The sequence below is a fragment of the Calypte anna genome, chromosome 1 (genome assembly GCF_003957555.1).
Source record: "Calypte anna isolate BGI_N300 chromosome 1, bCalAnn1_v1.p, whole genome shotgun sequence".
Classification (NCBI taxonomy): domain Eukaryota; kingdom Metazoa; phylum Chordata; class Aves; order Apodiformes; family Trochilidae; genus Calypte; species Calypte anna.
Window position 1 is genome coordinate 74,131,268 of NC_044244.1, and position 13,902 is coordinate 74,145,169.

General features: G+C 34.9%; 1 protein-coding gene across 2 annotated transcripts in view; it reads right to left on the bottom strand.

The window, feature by feature from the left end:
• The window catches only part of ZNF654 (zinc finger protein 654), a 36,046-nt gene that overhangs the window by 7,205 nt on the left and 14,939 nt on the right, over positions 1-13,902 (bottom strand). For both annotated transcript variants that reach the window (XM_030468108.1, XM_030468118.1), the window contains 4 exons: positions 10,776-10,857; positions 8,735-8,870; positions 4,479-4,681; positions 3,581-3,720 (listed from right to left, as the gene is read on the bottom strand). In XM_030468108.1, the coding sequence (XP_030323968.1) occupies positions 3,581-3,720; positions 4,479-4,681; positions 8,735-8,870; positions 10,776-10,857 (561 nt within the window). The remainder of the gene's footprint in view (positions 1-3,580; positions 3,721-4,478; positions 4,682-8,734; positions 8,871-10,775; positions 10,858-13,902) is intronic.

Consider the following 13,902-nt stretch of genomic DNA (forward strand, 5'->3'; position numbering starts at 1 on the left):
ACAGAAGTGACAGAACAGCCTATGACAAAACACCAACTTCACTTTTAAATTTAGGAGAGTTCTACAATTCTGCTTGACATTAAGAGCTAGATAAGAGAGCTTGATTCTTTGCTTTCATTCAAAGCCCTAGAAAACAGAAGCTGAAAGAAAGACTAAACTTACACAGGAGAAACTGAGAAGGGAGTTCTATAGGCAGCTCTACCCACAAAAAATTAAGTCTTAAAAACATACTAAAGGTACAAGCTGTTCACCTCTGCCCTTATCAGGTTGGAAACCTAAATTCATAAAATCTTTGTAAACTTCACGTACAAGTTTGAAACTAGTAGCTCTGTGCACCAAATCATTAATAAAAATTCAGTAAAAGTCTCAACCTGAAGTACAAAATAAATAACTTTTTTGCTGTTAATTGTTACCACAGTCAATACAATTATTCTCTCCTTCGTCTCATACCATTACAGAGCAAGCCATTTAAACATTAATCCCAGAGAACTGGAGAAAACTCAAACTATTCTTCTGAGGGATTAGTGGTTAAAGTGGCTTGACATGTCTAGAAAGGTGTGACAGCTGGCACAAGGAAAGAGCTGAAACAGTAATGGAGAAAACTGGAAGCAGGACAGCCTTTGACTAGACCCTGATGTGAAATAGTTTCCTCCATGCAGATATGGAGGCTTCTCCTTCTCAAGCACATTTCTGACTTTGATAATCGTCAAGGATTAAAGGATTCTTGAAGAGCTGATAGGACTCAATTTCTATCACTGAAATGCTCTGGATACCACCTTTAATGCTGAAGTCAGGATCACTTGAAATATTCCTCTCACTGACCACAGCAGAGATAATAAACTGGAGATAATGTAGGCAGGGGTAGTTTACTATTTGCATCATTATTATGTCATAGTACTATTGTACTTAATGGCATTTACTTCTTGGTTAGTGTAAAACTTAGTTCACACTGAGACCTGTGCTTAAAATATTATGGACATGTTTTGGGGCAATTTAAATTGTTCCTGTGAGATCACAGTACTCAGTACCTCTACCAGAAGCAATCAGATGTTCCAATCTGCTAACCCTCTGCAAAGTATCAAAACCATTGTGTGCCTCTACCAGCAACACAAGACAATGGTTAAGGCTGCCCTACCATAGCTAGATCTAAAACCTTTGCTACTGTCCATAACTACAAAGTATATCTTTCCATAAATATGGATAGCACACTTAGACAAAATGTTATTCAATTCACAAAAATTACCTAAGGATCAAAGGCTGAAAAAATCTGTGGGAAAAAGTATCTGAATTACTGATTTTACTGTATAGAAACCAATTGAAAACTGCCAAAACAGCACTTAAAATTTTTCTGGCAGAGAAGGCAAGTCTGTTGTGCTATGTCCATTCCATCAAATTTTTTCCTACTCTTCTGAAGAGACATAACCTTTTAATACCAGAAAACCATTAATTACATTATTACAGATTGATCTCTTAACAATACACAGATGCTTTCATTGATTCCAATCACAGTTTGCTTTGTTGTTAACTTGGGCTTTCACTTCAGCAAAATAATTCAGATCATCTGAATCTAAAACTTATTCTTAAAGTCAATGAAAACAGTAAGAGCTTTGTGACAAAGCTACTAAGGTTTATCAACCTCCAAGATATTACAAGAGCTAATGGTTCCAGGTTGAAGGTTTCATATAGATTAATATGAAGTGATATCAAATATCTGCTATTTACAGTTTCTAATCCATTTTCATGTCTTATCTTTGCTAGATCTGGAAGGTCCTCAATTCCAGGCAAAATAAGACAACTTATGCTGTGCTGAAGATATTAAAATCTTCTCTATGGAAAAATATTTTACGTGGTTTTAATTTAACCTAGCTCCTACTTCTTCAAAAATTTGAATTACAATAGTCATGCCTTCACAAGCTTTGTTCTAGTTTACATCATCTATTAAAGATTATGCAGAATTCTCTTGTTGGGTAGGCAGTTACTAAGGCCCAGCATCTGTAAAGAATGAAACAGCTGTCTAGCAGCACAGACATAATTGCTCTGAACTCTTTCAAAGATCCTCAAATCCTGTATTCTGAACAGAAAATTAAAATCCTAACAGATACCAAAATGGTTTCCTTGAATGACAGTATTTCAGTCTTTTCTGAAATTCCATTTTCTATATCCACTTTGCCAGAACATGAAAACAGACATCTTGTTTGCAAAAGCAATTTTAAAAATTAATTACGCAAAATTTCATGATCAGCTGGGTAAGAGCAAGGTTAACAGGCTACTACAAGAAAAGATATACAAAGTAGATTTAATCCAGTATTTAAAATGTATTTCTTAAAAAATTGAATCCCTGAAACCATGTAGCTAATACACATGGGTTACATCTGCAAATTTCCTAGTAAGTAAGAAGTCAGAAAATGCAGCATTTGGGCACAAATGAGCCAAGTCAGATTCCATTCCAAAATTGGTCATTGCACTCACACAAAGTAGGCAACTCTTTGGTTGACCTTCATCTGTCCTACTGGGACAGCCACATCCACCTTTTTCTGGATAGACTGAATGAAAAGCACCACCAGGCACTTGCAATACTCTGTATTGTAAATGTATGTCAGTCATAACTCCAAAGGTTTCAAGCCAATGCAATTAATTACTCATCCAATAATTACAGAAAAATTTTAATAACAAACCAAACTCAATCATGTCTGACTTTCATTATGTCCTCAAGAAACAAAAAAGAAACATCCTATTTTTCAATTCCCTGAAGCCTGGGAACATAGAAATCCTGTATAGACTAAACTCCATATTAAAATTATGAAGCTACTAATTTGATATCTATTGATTAATAAGAATCAAATTTATATTAAGCCTTTTGCTTCAACCACATAATCAAACAAATTAAGCATACTTTATCAAGGAATGCAGATGTTTCTCTAGGTACAGAAATTATACAGGCTAAACAGAAGGATTATCTTCCCCAGACATCTTTCAGTCCTCAGAATGATGAAATTTGTTTTGACAGTCCTTCTTAGCTATAAAAATGCCTAGCTATCAAAACGATTCAGTGTGTATGAAGACATTAACTTAAATGTTTTCTACAGGACCACCATTTGATGTTATAGCTCTGTTTGTGAAATAAAAGTTTCCAGAATTAACAGCACATTTTCAGAATGACACATTCTCTTTTTAAACACACTGGTGACATACTACAATTCAGTTTGTATAAGCAGTATCATTTAACTAGCAGGACAAGCTATTTCTGTTGCCAGAAAGTCTACAGACTGCCGACTGTTACCCACTGCAAATAATTAATGCCATATTTATAGGTATTTACAGCCTAAAATAGGTAAAACCTTACCCTTCTGTTACTTTGAAATTGTTAGTAAGTGTTATGTGCTAGGTAGACTTCCACCATACATGACTGTGTGTAAAAGAGCAAAAAGGTGTAGGAGACCCACTAGATATGTTTAGAAATCACGTTAGAATGTTTTACCTGGTATTTTAAACTTGAGCTACATCTCAGATGAGCTGCATTTTTTGGCAACATTAAGCATTTATTATCTGCTAAGCTGCTTCACCAGAAATAAATATTTACCATATACAATACATGTCCCCATTTTGAAGCTGTGGGACTAGGAACGATTCACATAGCTGTAAGGCTAAGGTAGTCTTCCCTTCTTTTTCAGTGTTGCAGATGATCTCAATTCCACTCTTGCAATCAGTCCTCAACAAGTGCTATACAATTAAAATAAAATCAATTTAGAAGAATTTACTAACACGAAATAAAAACCTATCAAGCCCTGCTGTAATCAAGAAGCTATTGCAAACTTCAAGAATTGATATTAACATTGGATTTATTTGAAACAGCTTTTGTGTAGGTCGGTTAAATAGAGCTTTTTGGAGATATTTAGCATTCTTTCATACTTCCTAAGAGTAATAACAATCAGAATAATTGTCTGAGAAATTTTAAGACTTAACAACTGCAGTTTTTTGCATGAAGGTAGCTTGTTTTTAAAGCAAGGTTAAGAAAAGCATTTTCAGCTAGTAAGTGCTATCAGTAGTAAAAGTAGGGCCACATTCTGCCAGAGTGTAATTTTACACACTGAGTCATAATTTAAAATACAACAAAATGCTAATAAAATTATATAATGTACAGAACACTGGACTGACAACAATTAGGCTCAAGTGCTTTCACTAAAATAATAGTCAAAGTTACAAAATATTAATGACTCGAGTTATTTAGAGAATACAGTACATCTACAGCTAAACCTGACCAAAAAAAATGCATTTAGGTCAACAAAATCTGTAGACACTTAACATTTAACTTTTTAAAGCTTGAGCCAGCACTCAGTTAAGCTACATCAGTGTAGTTCCCTGGTTTTATGACATTTGGTTCTACAAAACCAGAGTTCTGTATGCTTCTCTTCACAACTTGTATACAGTAAGTAAAATGTACCACTTCATATAAAAAAATGTAGACTGACAAACAATACCTCCTGGAAAAGCTGATCTTCTAATGGTGACATATAAAGACAGGTGAAAAGAGCTTGATGGAAATACAGATCTTTACTGATATCTGGATGATTTATGCAAGATTTGATAAGAGCCATTGCCTCAGGGATGCGTTCACAGGCAATAAGGTATCTGGCACGTAGTTCAAAGAACAGTGGATTTTCAGAGCTTAAATATTTGTTAACTGTACAGAAAAGAAAGATTTAAAGGTAATTAGAATACGAAGTCCAAACAACAATTATATATAAATGTAATGTTGTTTTTATTAGTGCAATGTCAACAAATAATAATAAAAAGGCTGTGCTAAAGAAGCTATCAAATATTAAATACTATCGATCTGTCCTACGGCTTGGAAAATAAATTATTTTTCTTATGCCAGTACTTTAATTTAGTATTTTGTTTCTACCAGATTAGATAAAGGTTCTGCAAGAGATTAGTAAAATATACAGTACACAGAAGCAGATACAAACATTTCTGAAACAGAAGATTACCATCGGAATCTGAGTGATTGTCAGAAGTACAAGACTGACATCACTTCCAACACTATAAACTGTATTTAAAACAACTCAGGATACTCCTTATCCATTAAACTGGAACAGTGGTGAAAATATTAACTATAATTCACATGCTTTTGCTTTAAGTAACTTTGAACCTCTTGATTTTGCTTGGAATAGTAGAAGATACACTTTATGTTCCTCTAAAAATGATACTGGGCAGACTTCAGATATCTAAATGCCTAAATACCATTAAATTGGAGCCCTTGATTTCTGGAAATCTGCTTTTCGGATCTAAAACCTAATCTTAAAGCTAATAATTGAATGAAATAATTTCAATCAAGATACTCAAACTTAACATTAAAGTAATTGGGAAATTACGAAATATATAGAAGGCATGTTTTAGATCTCTACTGTAAAAAGATGATACAGATTCTAGTATGTTTTAGGATTTAAAGTTAAAATACCAAATCAGGGCCACAAAATACAATAACATTGTTTTTATTTTAAGAATTGTTTTCATCTTGTCAAGCAAATGAACACACTGAGGTGTTAGTAGTGTGTTAACATTTATGTAACACATTGGACAATACAGCTTCATCATCCTCTTATACTCTCAGCAGCTACCTTAAAAGAAAGAGTTAAACCCCCACAGTTGCTAGAGCATACCCTGTATTACTGTATAGAGATTCATATTTTAAAAGAAGAAAAAAGAAAACAAACTCAATTTAAAGTCAGTAAAAGCTGGAAGTGAGAACAAAAAGTTTATACCTTAGAAGAAAACTGTATTAAGAAAGTTACAAGCAACAGGAATAGAAAAAAAACAAAAAAGAAAGAGATGCTTAACAGGAATAACATAAATAAGTGGTTACTGAAGACCACAATCTGAAGAGCCAAGAGAAAACTTTTTTCCCAAAATACAAAGAATATTTGTATAACAAATTTTCAGTTACAGGTTTTTTTTAAAGGACACTTGGTTTAAAAAAACATCGCTCATTCTCAGAAACAGAAATTCTCTAGCAACTTTATTTTTACACAAGTGAATGGTACTATATGCTTATGAACACCTAAAGGAATATTATTCAAGGTGACATAAGGTTTTACATGAGATTTGTTACCAGACGTACCATATGGTCCCTCATAAGAGAGAAATCTCATTCTCACTATCCATCGGCAGTTCTGGGTTCAAATTTAGTAAAGAAAATGACCGAAAGAAAAAACAGTGTCTAGCCGTGGTCATTAACTGCAAGAAAGATTATACAGAAAGATCCTTAAAGCCAAGCAAAGGCCTCTCCATTTTTCAATTAATGTACTTCGGATAATAAACCCCATCATCAGTTTCATACGCAAACATCGCCCAACAGATTACTGAATATTCATATTGAAAAATTAGGCCAGAAATACTTCAGTTTTGTTATGAGCTAAAGTCAAAAATGATACTGCATATCTAAGAGCTGGCTGGCTGTAATACCATTTTTCTCTTAAAGAAGGAAATACTGCAGTCCACAAGACAGCTTGACGTGTATCATTCCCACTCTCTGTGTGACAGCTCTCCAGAATGGCCCTCTGATCCATGAGTCCCACTTCTGCCAGCAGGATCTCCAAGGACAGGACTCTCTTACACCCTCCAATGCTGTGTTTAAACAGACTGACCTCCAGCTACACCACTATCAGGATTGTGCTCCTTCCCTCTAGTGGAATGCCCTCTTTTCCCAAAGCAGCACAAAGAGCTATAGGTCTTTTAACCCCTCAAGCAAAAGACAACTGATAACTAGAGGAGCATTATGTCTGTGATAAATTTAAAATGTCTTGTGGAAAACAACATCAATTCTTGTCCAGGCAGCATGAGAGATGCTTTGCTTTAGAGGGATAAGACACCAACCATCAGCTTAGAAACTTAATTAGTTTCTAAGTTAATTACTGCTTACATGTGAGTGTACCCTCCGTCTGCCAATATTCTCTGCTGAATGTTCACTGTAATCTGCCCTACTCTCCCTGTAATCTATTTGAAATTTATTTCTATGTTTCAACCATGCTATTTTTCTTTAAGCCCAAAGACTGCCTTCCTTTCCAGCCATCTCGAACTGCAGCATCTGAAAGTATATTACCATTCATGCAAAGATGGACACAGAAAGGTCTGTCTTGGCCTAAGCTTCTCTGTGTACTTAATCAATACAAGACAGGATTATACAGTTCAGACAGTACATATTTATCAAGCTGACTTGTGAAAGTAATGGTTGGTGATTCAGCAGTAAGCAGTTTTTCCTCATTTAAAATTGTGATCTGAGGGAACCATATGGCCAAGTTTCAAAATATACACCAACTACTGCTAGCCTATAAAGCAGCAGCATGGAATGTTTGCTTTTGTGATAATACACAAGAATCATATTTCAGTTCAAGTGAGACAAGAAAAAAAAAAGCTTCAAAAAGATATTATCTAAAATAAAATGTCTGTCATCACAGATGGGCTATGTAAAGAGGGAGTGTGGGGTTATCAGAAGATAAAAGGAGGAAAAATACCTCAAGCAGAGGGGAAGGAGGATGTGGCCTGCAACAAAGGAAAAAACCATCATCTAGTGACAACAGCCAATCTCATTCCTACACAGCCAGGTTAAAACTAAAACTAAAAAAACCTCAGACTGTTAGCAATCATACAGAGGTCTCATGATGATCAAGGTAATTATTAAAGCAAAGGACTAAACTAACTCTTTGCTGGAGAGATGGAGATTGAGACCTGATGTCTGATCACCACTACCAAAACTTTGAGTTCACCATACAATACAGAACAAAAAAAATTATTTTGTTTCTGTAGGTGTTTTACTATACATCTGAGATACACAATAAAAATAATGGGTAAACTATGTTGCTCAAGCACTTGCTTCACAAGAAAAATGTCAAAGACTACCCACTTTATGATGGCAATTTGCTATAAAAAAAAATTCCCTGGTTAAGAAGTCAGCTCACTGAGATGGTCAGACTGTATAATTAGTTCTCTTCTTCTCTACAACCTGAACACTTTGTCATAAACACAGTAACGAAATGGTATCATAGATTACACCATTGTGACTAGAGAAGAACTAATATTTTCTATCACTATCAAACAGAAAAAACCTTTGACTATCACATAGAAACAAACTTTGAGGGATCTGCTGTAAACACTGCTAGCAAATACATTGCTTAAGATGTTAGTAAAGACTTTATACTGGATTGTGTATTTTTCCTCATCTGAGCTTTTATTAATGTTCTGGTAATTTCATTTCTAGGCACAGTACCTTTCTCAAACAGCCATAACACGTAGTCACAGGTGTCACTCTGAATTGAACCAAGAAAAGCCACAAGCCCAAGTTTTTAGAATTTAAAAGAAAAATTAAATAGGAGTACCACGAGACTGAAATACACATCACATTCTCATTTGATCATGTTATTTCAGTAGCCTAACTGAAATCAAGTCATGCTCCAAGCTGTTTCAGGAGTTTAATGCCTGGATTTGGTAAATCATTTTATAAGTAATTGCTCAGAAGGCTCTTGCATCTGAATAATCTAATATCCACACAAAAGTCAAAGTAAAGAAATTACTAGCAAAGATTTTTTTTTTTTTCATTTCAAATAGAAAAGGGGCCAGTACAATTTTACCACAGAAAAACAGTTGTGTGCAATGCCAGCTGATAACACCTGACCCCAATATAAAAGGTATAATTAATTTTTTCACTGATCTAAAAAAGTTGCTGTGGTGAATGAAGTACCTAATTCCTGTGACACAGGCTTTGCTTTAAGAATTGCTTGTAATACAGGATCCTCCCATGGTCCACCATCTCGGATGATTCGCGTCACTAGTTCCAAGTTCATATTTCTGTATCTATTTAGAAGGTTCTGACATTCCTACATGTAAAAAGAAAAACTATTAGAAAGAAGAGAAAAAAAAAGTTGTCTAGAAATAAAGTTAGGCCATTCAAAATACATGAAACAAGAAAACCCATGCATGTTTTAAGTATTTTCTTAGCCAACAGATCAAGTTACAGATTCTTTTACTGACAACCAGACCTACACAAAGTCTTAAAGCAACATTTTATTGTCTCTAAAAACAGCAATACAAACTGTGCAAGCCACAGTCAACTCTCGGTATGAAGCAAGAGGCTTCTGTTTGCATAACAGAATAAAAATGCCTGTCCTTGAGTTGGAGATATTACTGGCATACGTTGCAGAAGAAGTCTTCACCTCATGCAAGTCTGCACAGATTTAGATATGCTGACATTGGATTTGTGATCTAGTGATGGTGTCTGAATTCTATGAGGGAAAAACTGAAATAAGCCATGTGAATCACCAGCCCTCAAGCAATTACTTTTCTCCAAATCTCTACATAATCAAAGTTAAGCTCATTTTTACCTCCCATGGTTTTCACATATGCGAAGTTCTGACTCTCCCCTACCACCATGCCTTGTTATATGCTGGTAATTAACACTGATATTGACCCTCTGCAGTAGAGTTTTCATGACCAAAAAAAGCTAATTCCAAAACAAAAGAATGACACTGAATAACATCTTGTATGCACATACAATTAACTTCACAGATGCTTTTCTGCTGTCAATTTTTGGTTTCAACTTTTTTTTTTAATATTCAGATGAGTATGTCTGATGGTAAAGAATGGTAAATATCTGAAACAGTTTTCACTGCTAGTTTGATTACACACCTGATTCAGAAATTCTTTATCTAAAAAAATTGGATAAGGATGCTTATTGTTTAAAAGTCAAGGCAATTGAGAACTATAATACAATAGCACAGAGAAGAAAGTAGTATGCATCTTCACACTTTCTCCTAAAATCTTGCTTATTCATTGGCTTATTGTAGGACTGCCAAATGCTCCATTACTCTTATGCAAGGTAATCTACCATTCCTTAGGCTGTTAAACCACTCCTTGACCCCATTCTTCCACCACTTCTAATCAAGTATGTAATGGCTGCTGGTTTGATAATTAAGGTAAGTAGTGCTGACATTATTTATAGCAGCGGTAGCAAACAGGTTTCAATATCAAAATAATAAAAGAATAGCTATTTCTCAAACTGCAGTTTCATGATCAGTATTAACAGAAGAAAAAACTGTTTTACACCTTTCCCTACAACAGTTTCCTCTCACAGTGGCACAAGTGCTTGTATTCCCATGCACTGAATTCAACTCTCAAAATCGGTTTAGGTCAAAAAAACCTTATCTAGCAAAAAACCCCACACATTTTAAACTCAAGATCATTTATCTTATGTAGTTGTTAGCAAACAGAACTTCTTCCCAGCCTAGTGAAGAGTGCAACAGTTTTAAACTATGAAAGTTTATGCTGACCTGAAAAGATCAGTGAGATGGAGCTTAGATTTCAAATTTACTGTTTAAAACCACAGAATCTTGAGGATGCTTGGGATGAACAGGTATGCAACACCAGATGACATTAATATCTAATTATATGTAAACAAGCAAAGCTTCCCTATTCTCAATGTCAAATGCACAAAACATGTCTTTAGAAAGATTAGAATCACAAAGAAAGAGAAGGACATTTTACTTAGTCCAAGTAGATTCAAACAGCAATACTAATAGTAAAAGTAAGAATAAATGGCTTTGCCTCCAAATATCCTCTCCCTCATTTTCATTTGGGGTTTTATTTGTTTGTATTTTTTGTTGTGTTTTTTGGGAGGTGAGGGGATGAGTAAAGCAGCTACCTTCTTTCACTACAGTGGCATCCACAAAAACTGTCTTTACATGTACTAAAATATTAAAGTTTTAAATGAAAGTAGGCAACACTACCTGGATTGAACCTAAAATATCTTTCAAAGGATCTTCATAGAACTCATCCTTTCCAAAGAACAGCAGCAATTCAAAAAAACTCCTAAAAAACAGAAGTAGTGACAAGTCAAACTAAAAATGTTCATTCAAAAAAATGAAACTACTGAAAGTCAATTACTTTTCACAGCACTATGAACAAAATTATGACTTTCATAAGTTCTAGACCCATTCCCATTCTAGAGTCACTCTATTTAAAAAACATTATGATATTCTGTGCTAGATTTTGGCAGTCAGACTTCCCCACACACACCTCAAACAAATTTTTCATCAGGCATCAAAGTGTAAATATAATATAGCTATAGATAAACTAACAAGACCAAATCAGCAAGTTTATACTTGAGCACAGCTTCAAATCCCTTCTGCCGGATACTTCATAGGTTCAGGACATTTAGACTCACAGTACCTGCCTGATATTCCTCCTCAAGAACTCTTATATCATCCCCATTTGTGATTATCAGAAGTGAATTTTCCTCAAGAGACAAAGTATTTGTCAGATATTTGTCAGTAACTTTGAGGAATAAAGAAGACAACTGTAAAGTTGCTATAGCATGCACAGAATATAAGGAGTTACATCCAAGAAGCAGTAAGTTTAATGAATGCAGATTCCTACCAATTAATATTTTCAAGTATGATAAGCATTTTCTATTAACACAATTTATTCCACTTCAGTTTGTCTTGCTGTAACATCCACTGAAGTCTCCCTATGAAGATGCAGGTTTAAAGGTGCTACTGATTTCATATTTCCACATAAAAGCCTTTTTGCTATTAATTTCATATACAAAAAAAAAACAAACAAAAAAAAGCTTTTAGAGATTATTTTCAAACGGAGCTACACTTGATGTTCCATGTGGTATTCAAATTAACTGAAAAAACTTCCACTTTAAGACCAACAAGTTTTGAAGCAAAACAGGTCTATGTGCAGGAACACAAGTTTACAAATGTCACCTCAAAAGAAGTGGCAGGTAAGGGAGTAGGAAGAACTGATTCTACAACAGCTCAGATTCAAACTGACCCGTGGCCTCCATAATCTGAAAATACTTGTCTAGCATTTAATTTATTTTTAATATAGTGACTAAGAGACAAACAATCCTGGCAGCAGAATCAGTGAGTCTGGTAAAAAGTAGTTTACTTGAGCTAGAGTCAGCTTAGGTCTTCACTTACAGAAGCACATTTCCAGATAATACTTGCAAATCAGTCAATACAATTAAGAACCAGGATCTGCAGACAGCTCCAATGAACCTGCTATTGCTCTGCCTTAGGATTCTGAGAAATTTAATTTCTGACTGGAAAAGATAACTACCATGTACTCCACTAACATATTCTGCAATTTCTGGATGAAAAAGTAATGAAAAGCAGGAAGCAACAGCAAATCCCAGAGGAAAAGATCACACTTGGAGGAGAAACTATGCATCTGTGGTGTTTCCGAAATGGGACTGCACAGCCAAGTCTTTGGTCTCATAATAAAACATTAATAACTTTCTGTAAGATTATTCAGGACTTTTTTTTTTTTTTTCAAATTAAAAGGGAGAATAAGGAAGCTGAGGGGGAGAAGATGTAATGTAAGTCCTGAAAGAGGTTCCAGTATTCTTCCAGCTTTCAAGTTTTTAAGTCAAGATCTTGCTGATGGCAATTTCTTTTCTGGCTACAAGCACTTAGCCTTTTGTTGTTGTTGTCTTAAAACAAAAGACAGATTTTCAAGGAACTCTTCTACAGAGCAACCAAACTAACTGCAATTATCCCCAAATTTCAATTCAAACTCCAATGTATTTCAATTCAAAACCCAAGTATTCCTATAAAACATTTCATCTTAAATAAAGCTAATTTAAAGAAGTTAAAAAGCAGACTTAAGACAGTTTTTACTCTCAATATTTTCAGAAATAGTGAGCAGTAAAAGATAGTGTTCACAGTTTAAGTTTGTAATTTAGTATAGAAACAATGCAAAAATAATACTAAATTAGTGTTCCTTTAGATTATGCTGCAGTAATAAGCTATGCCAAAAAAACAGAACTACAAAATTTAAGATACACATTCATTGCATTCAACAACAGAATTTTTCTTCAGAGTAGCTCCTGGTATCTCAACTCAAATATGGAACAAAGAAACAATTGGTACCCAAATGAGTACTTAAACATTATGTTATTACATGTTGATAAACAAAATTTTGCAGCATACTTGACTCTCAGTAAAGGTCAGACATGAGTCATGTCATGATCTGCAAAGCAGTCAAACTGGAACTTCAATGCTAAGACAAAACCAGTTATAGCAAATTATGTATGCATGTGCTGTTATTTGCTTATTCTAAAACCCTATAAAACGGGACATTACATGTGAAAAAAATGTAAACTACAGCTTTCTTCCCTATAAATGCACACTTTATTAGACTAATAAAGGAAGCTATCAAGATATTTCTATTTCCTTATCACCAGTCTCCATTCAGTTACAATTACTATAGTCAGTTCCAACTTGGTCCAGTTATCTTATAGTAGCCTGCATTATTGGATTATCCACATTTAGATCCATCTGTTTATAATAACAGTGCTTCTAGATTTATCCAATCACTACCTAGGTATTGCTGACATCAGAAGATTGCCTAAAAACATTACTATGCTGGCACACTTATTAAAATTCCCTGATACTAATAGTAGCAACTGTGCTGCTTCATTTGTGATGAACAGCAAGGCTGGTATCATACTACCACAGAACAGTGTGGGCTGAAGGGACCTCTGGAGATCACCTATCTAGTCCAGGCCTCCTGCTAAAGCAGGTTCACCTAGAGCAGGTTGCAGAGGATGGAATCTAGGCAGGTTTTTAATATTTCCAGAGGAGACTCTGCAACCTTTCTGGGCAGCCTGTTCCATTGCTCTGTCATCCTCAAAGTAAAGAAGTTTGTCCTCATGTTCAGATGGAACTTTCTGTTCCAGTTTGTGCCCGTTGCCCCTCATCCCTGTCTCTGGGCACCACTAAAGAGTCTGGCCCCATCCTCCTGACACCCGTCCTTTAGATATTGATAAGAATTTATAAGATCCCCTCTCAGTCTTCTCCAGTCTAAACAGGCCTAGGTGTCTCAGCCTTTCCTAAAGAGAGATGC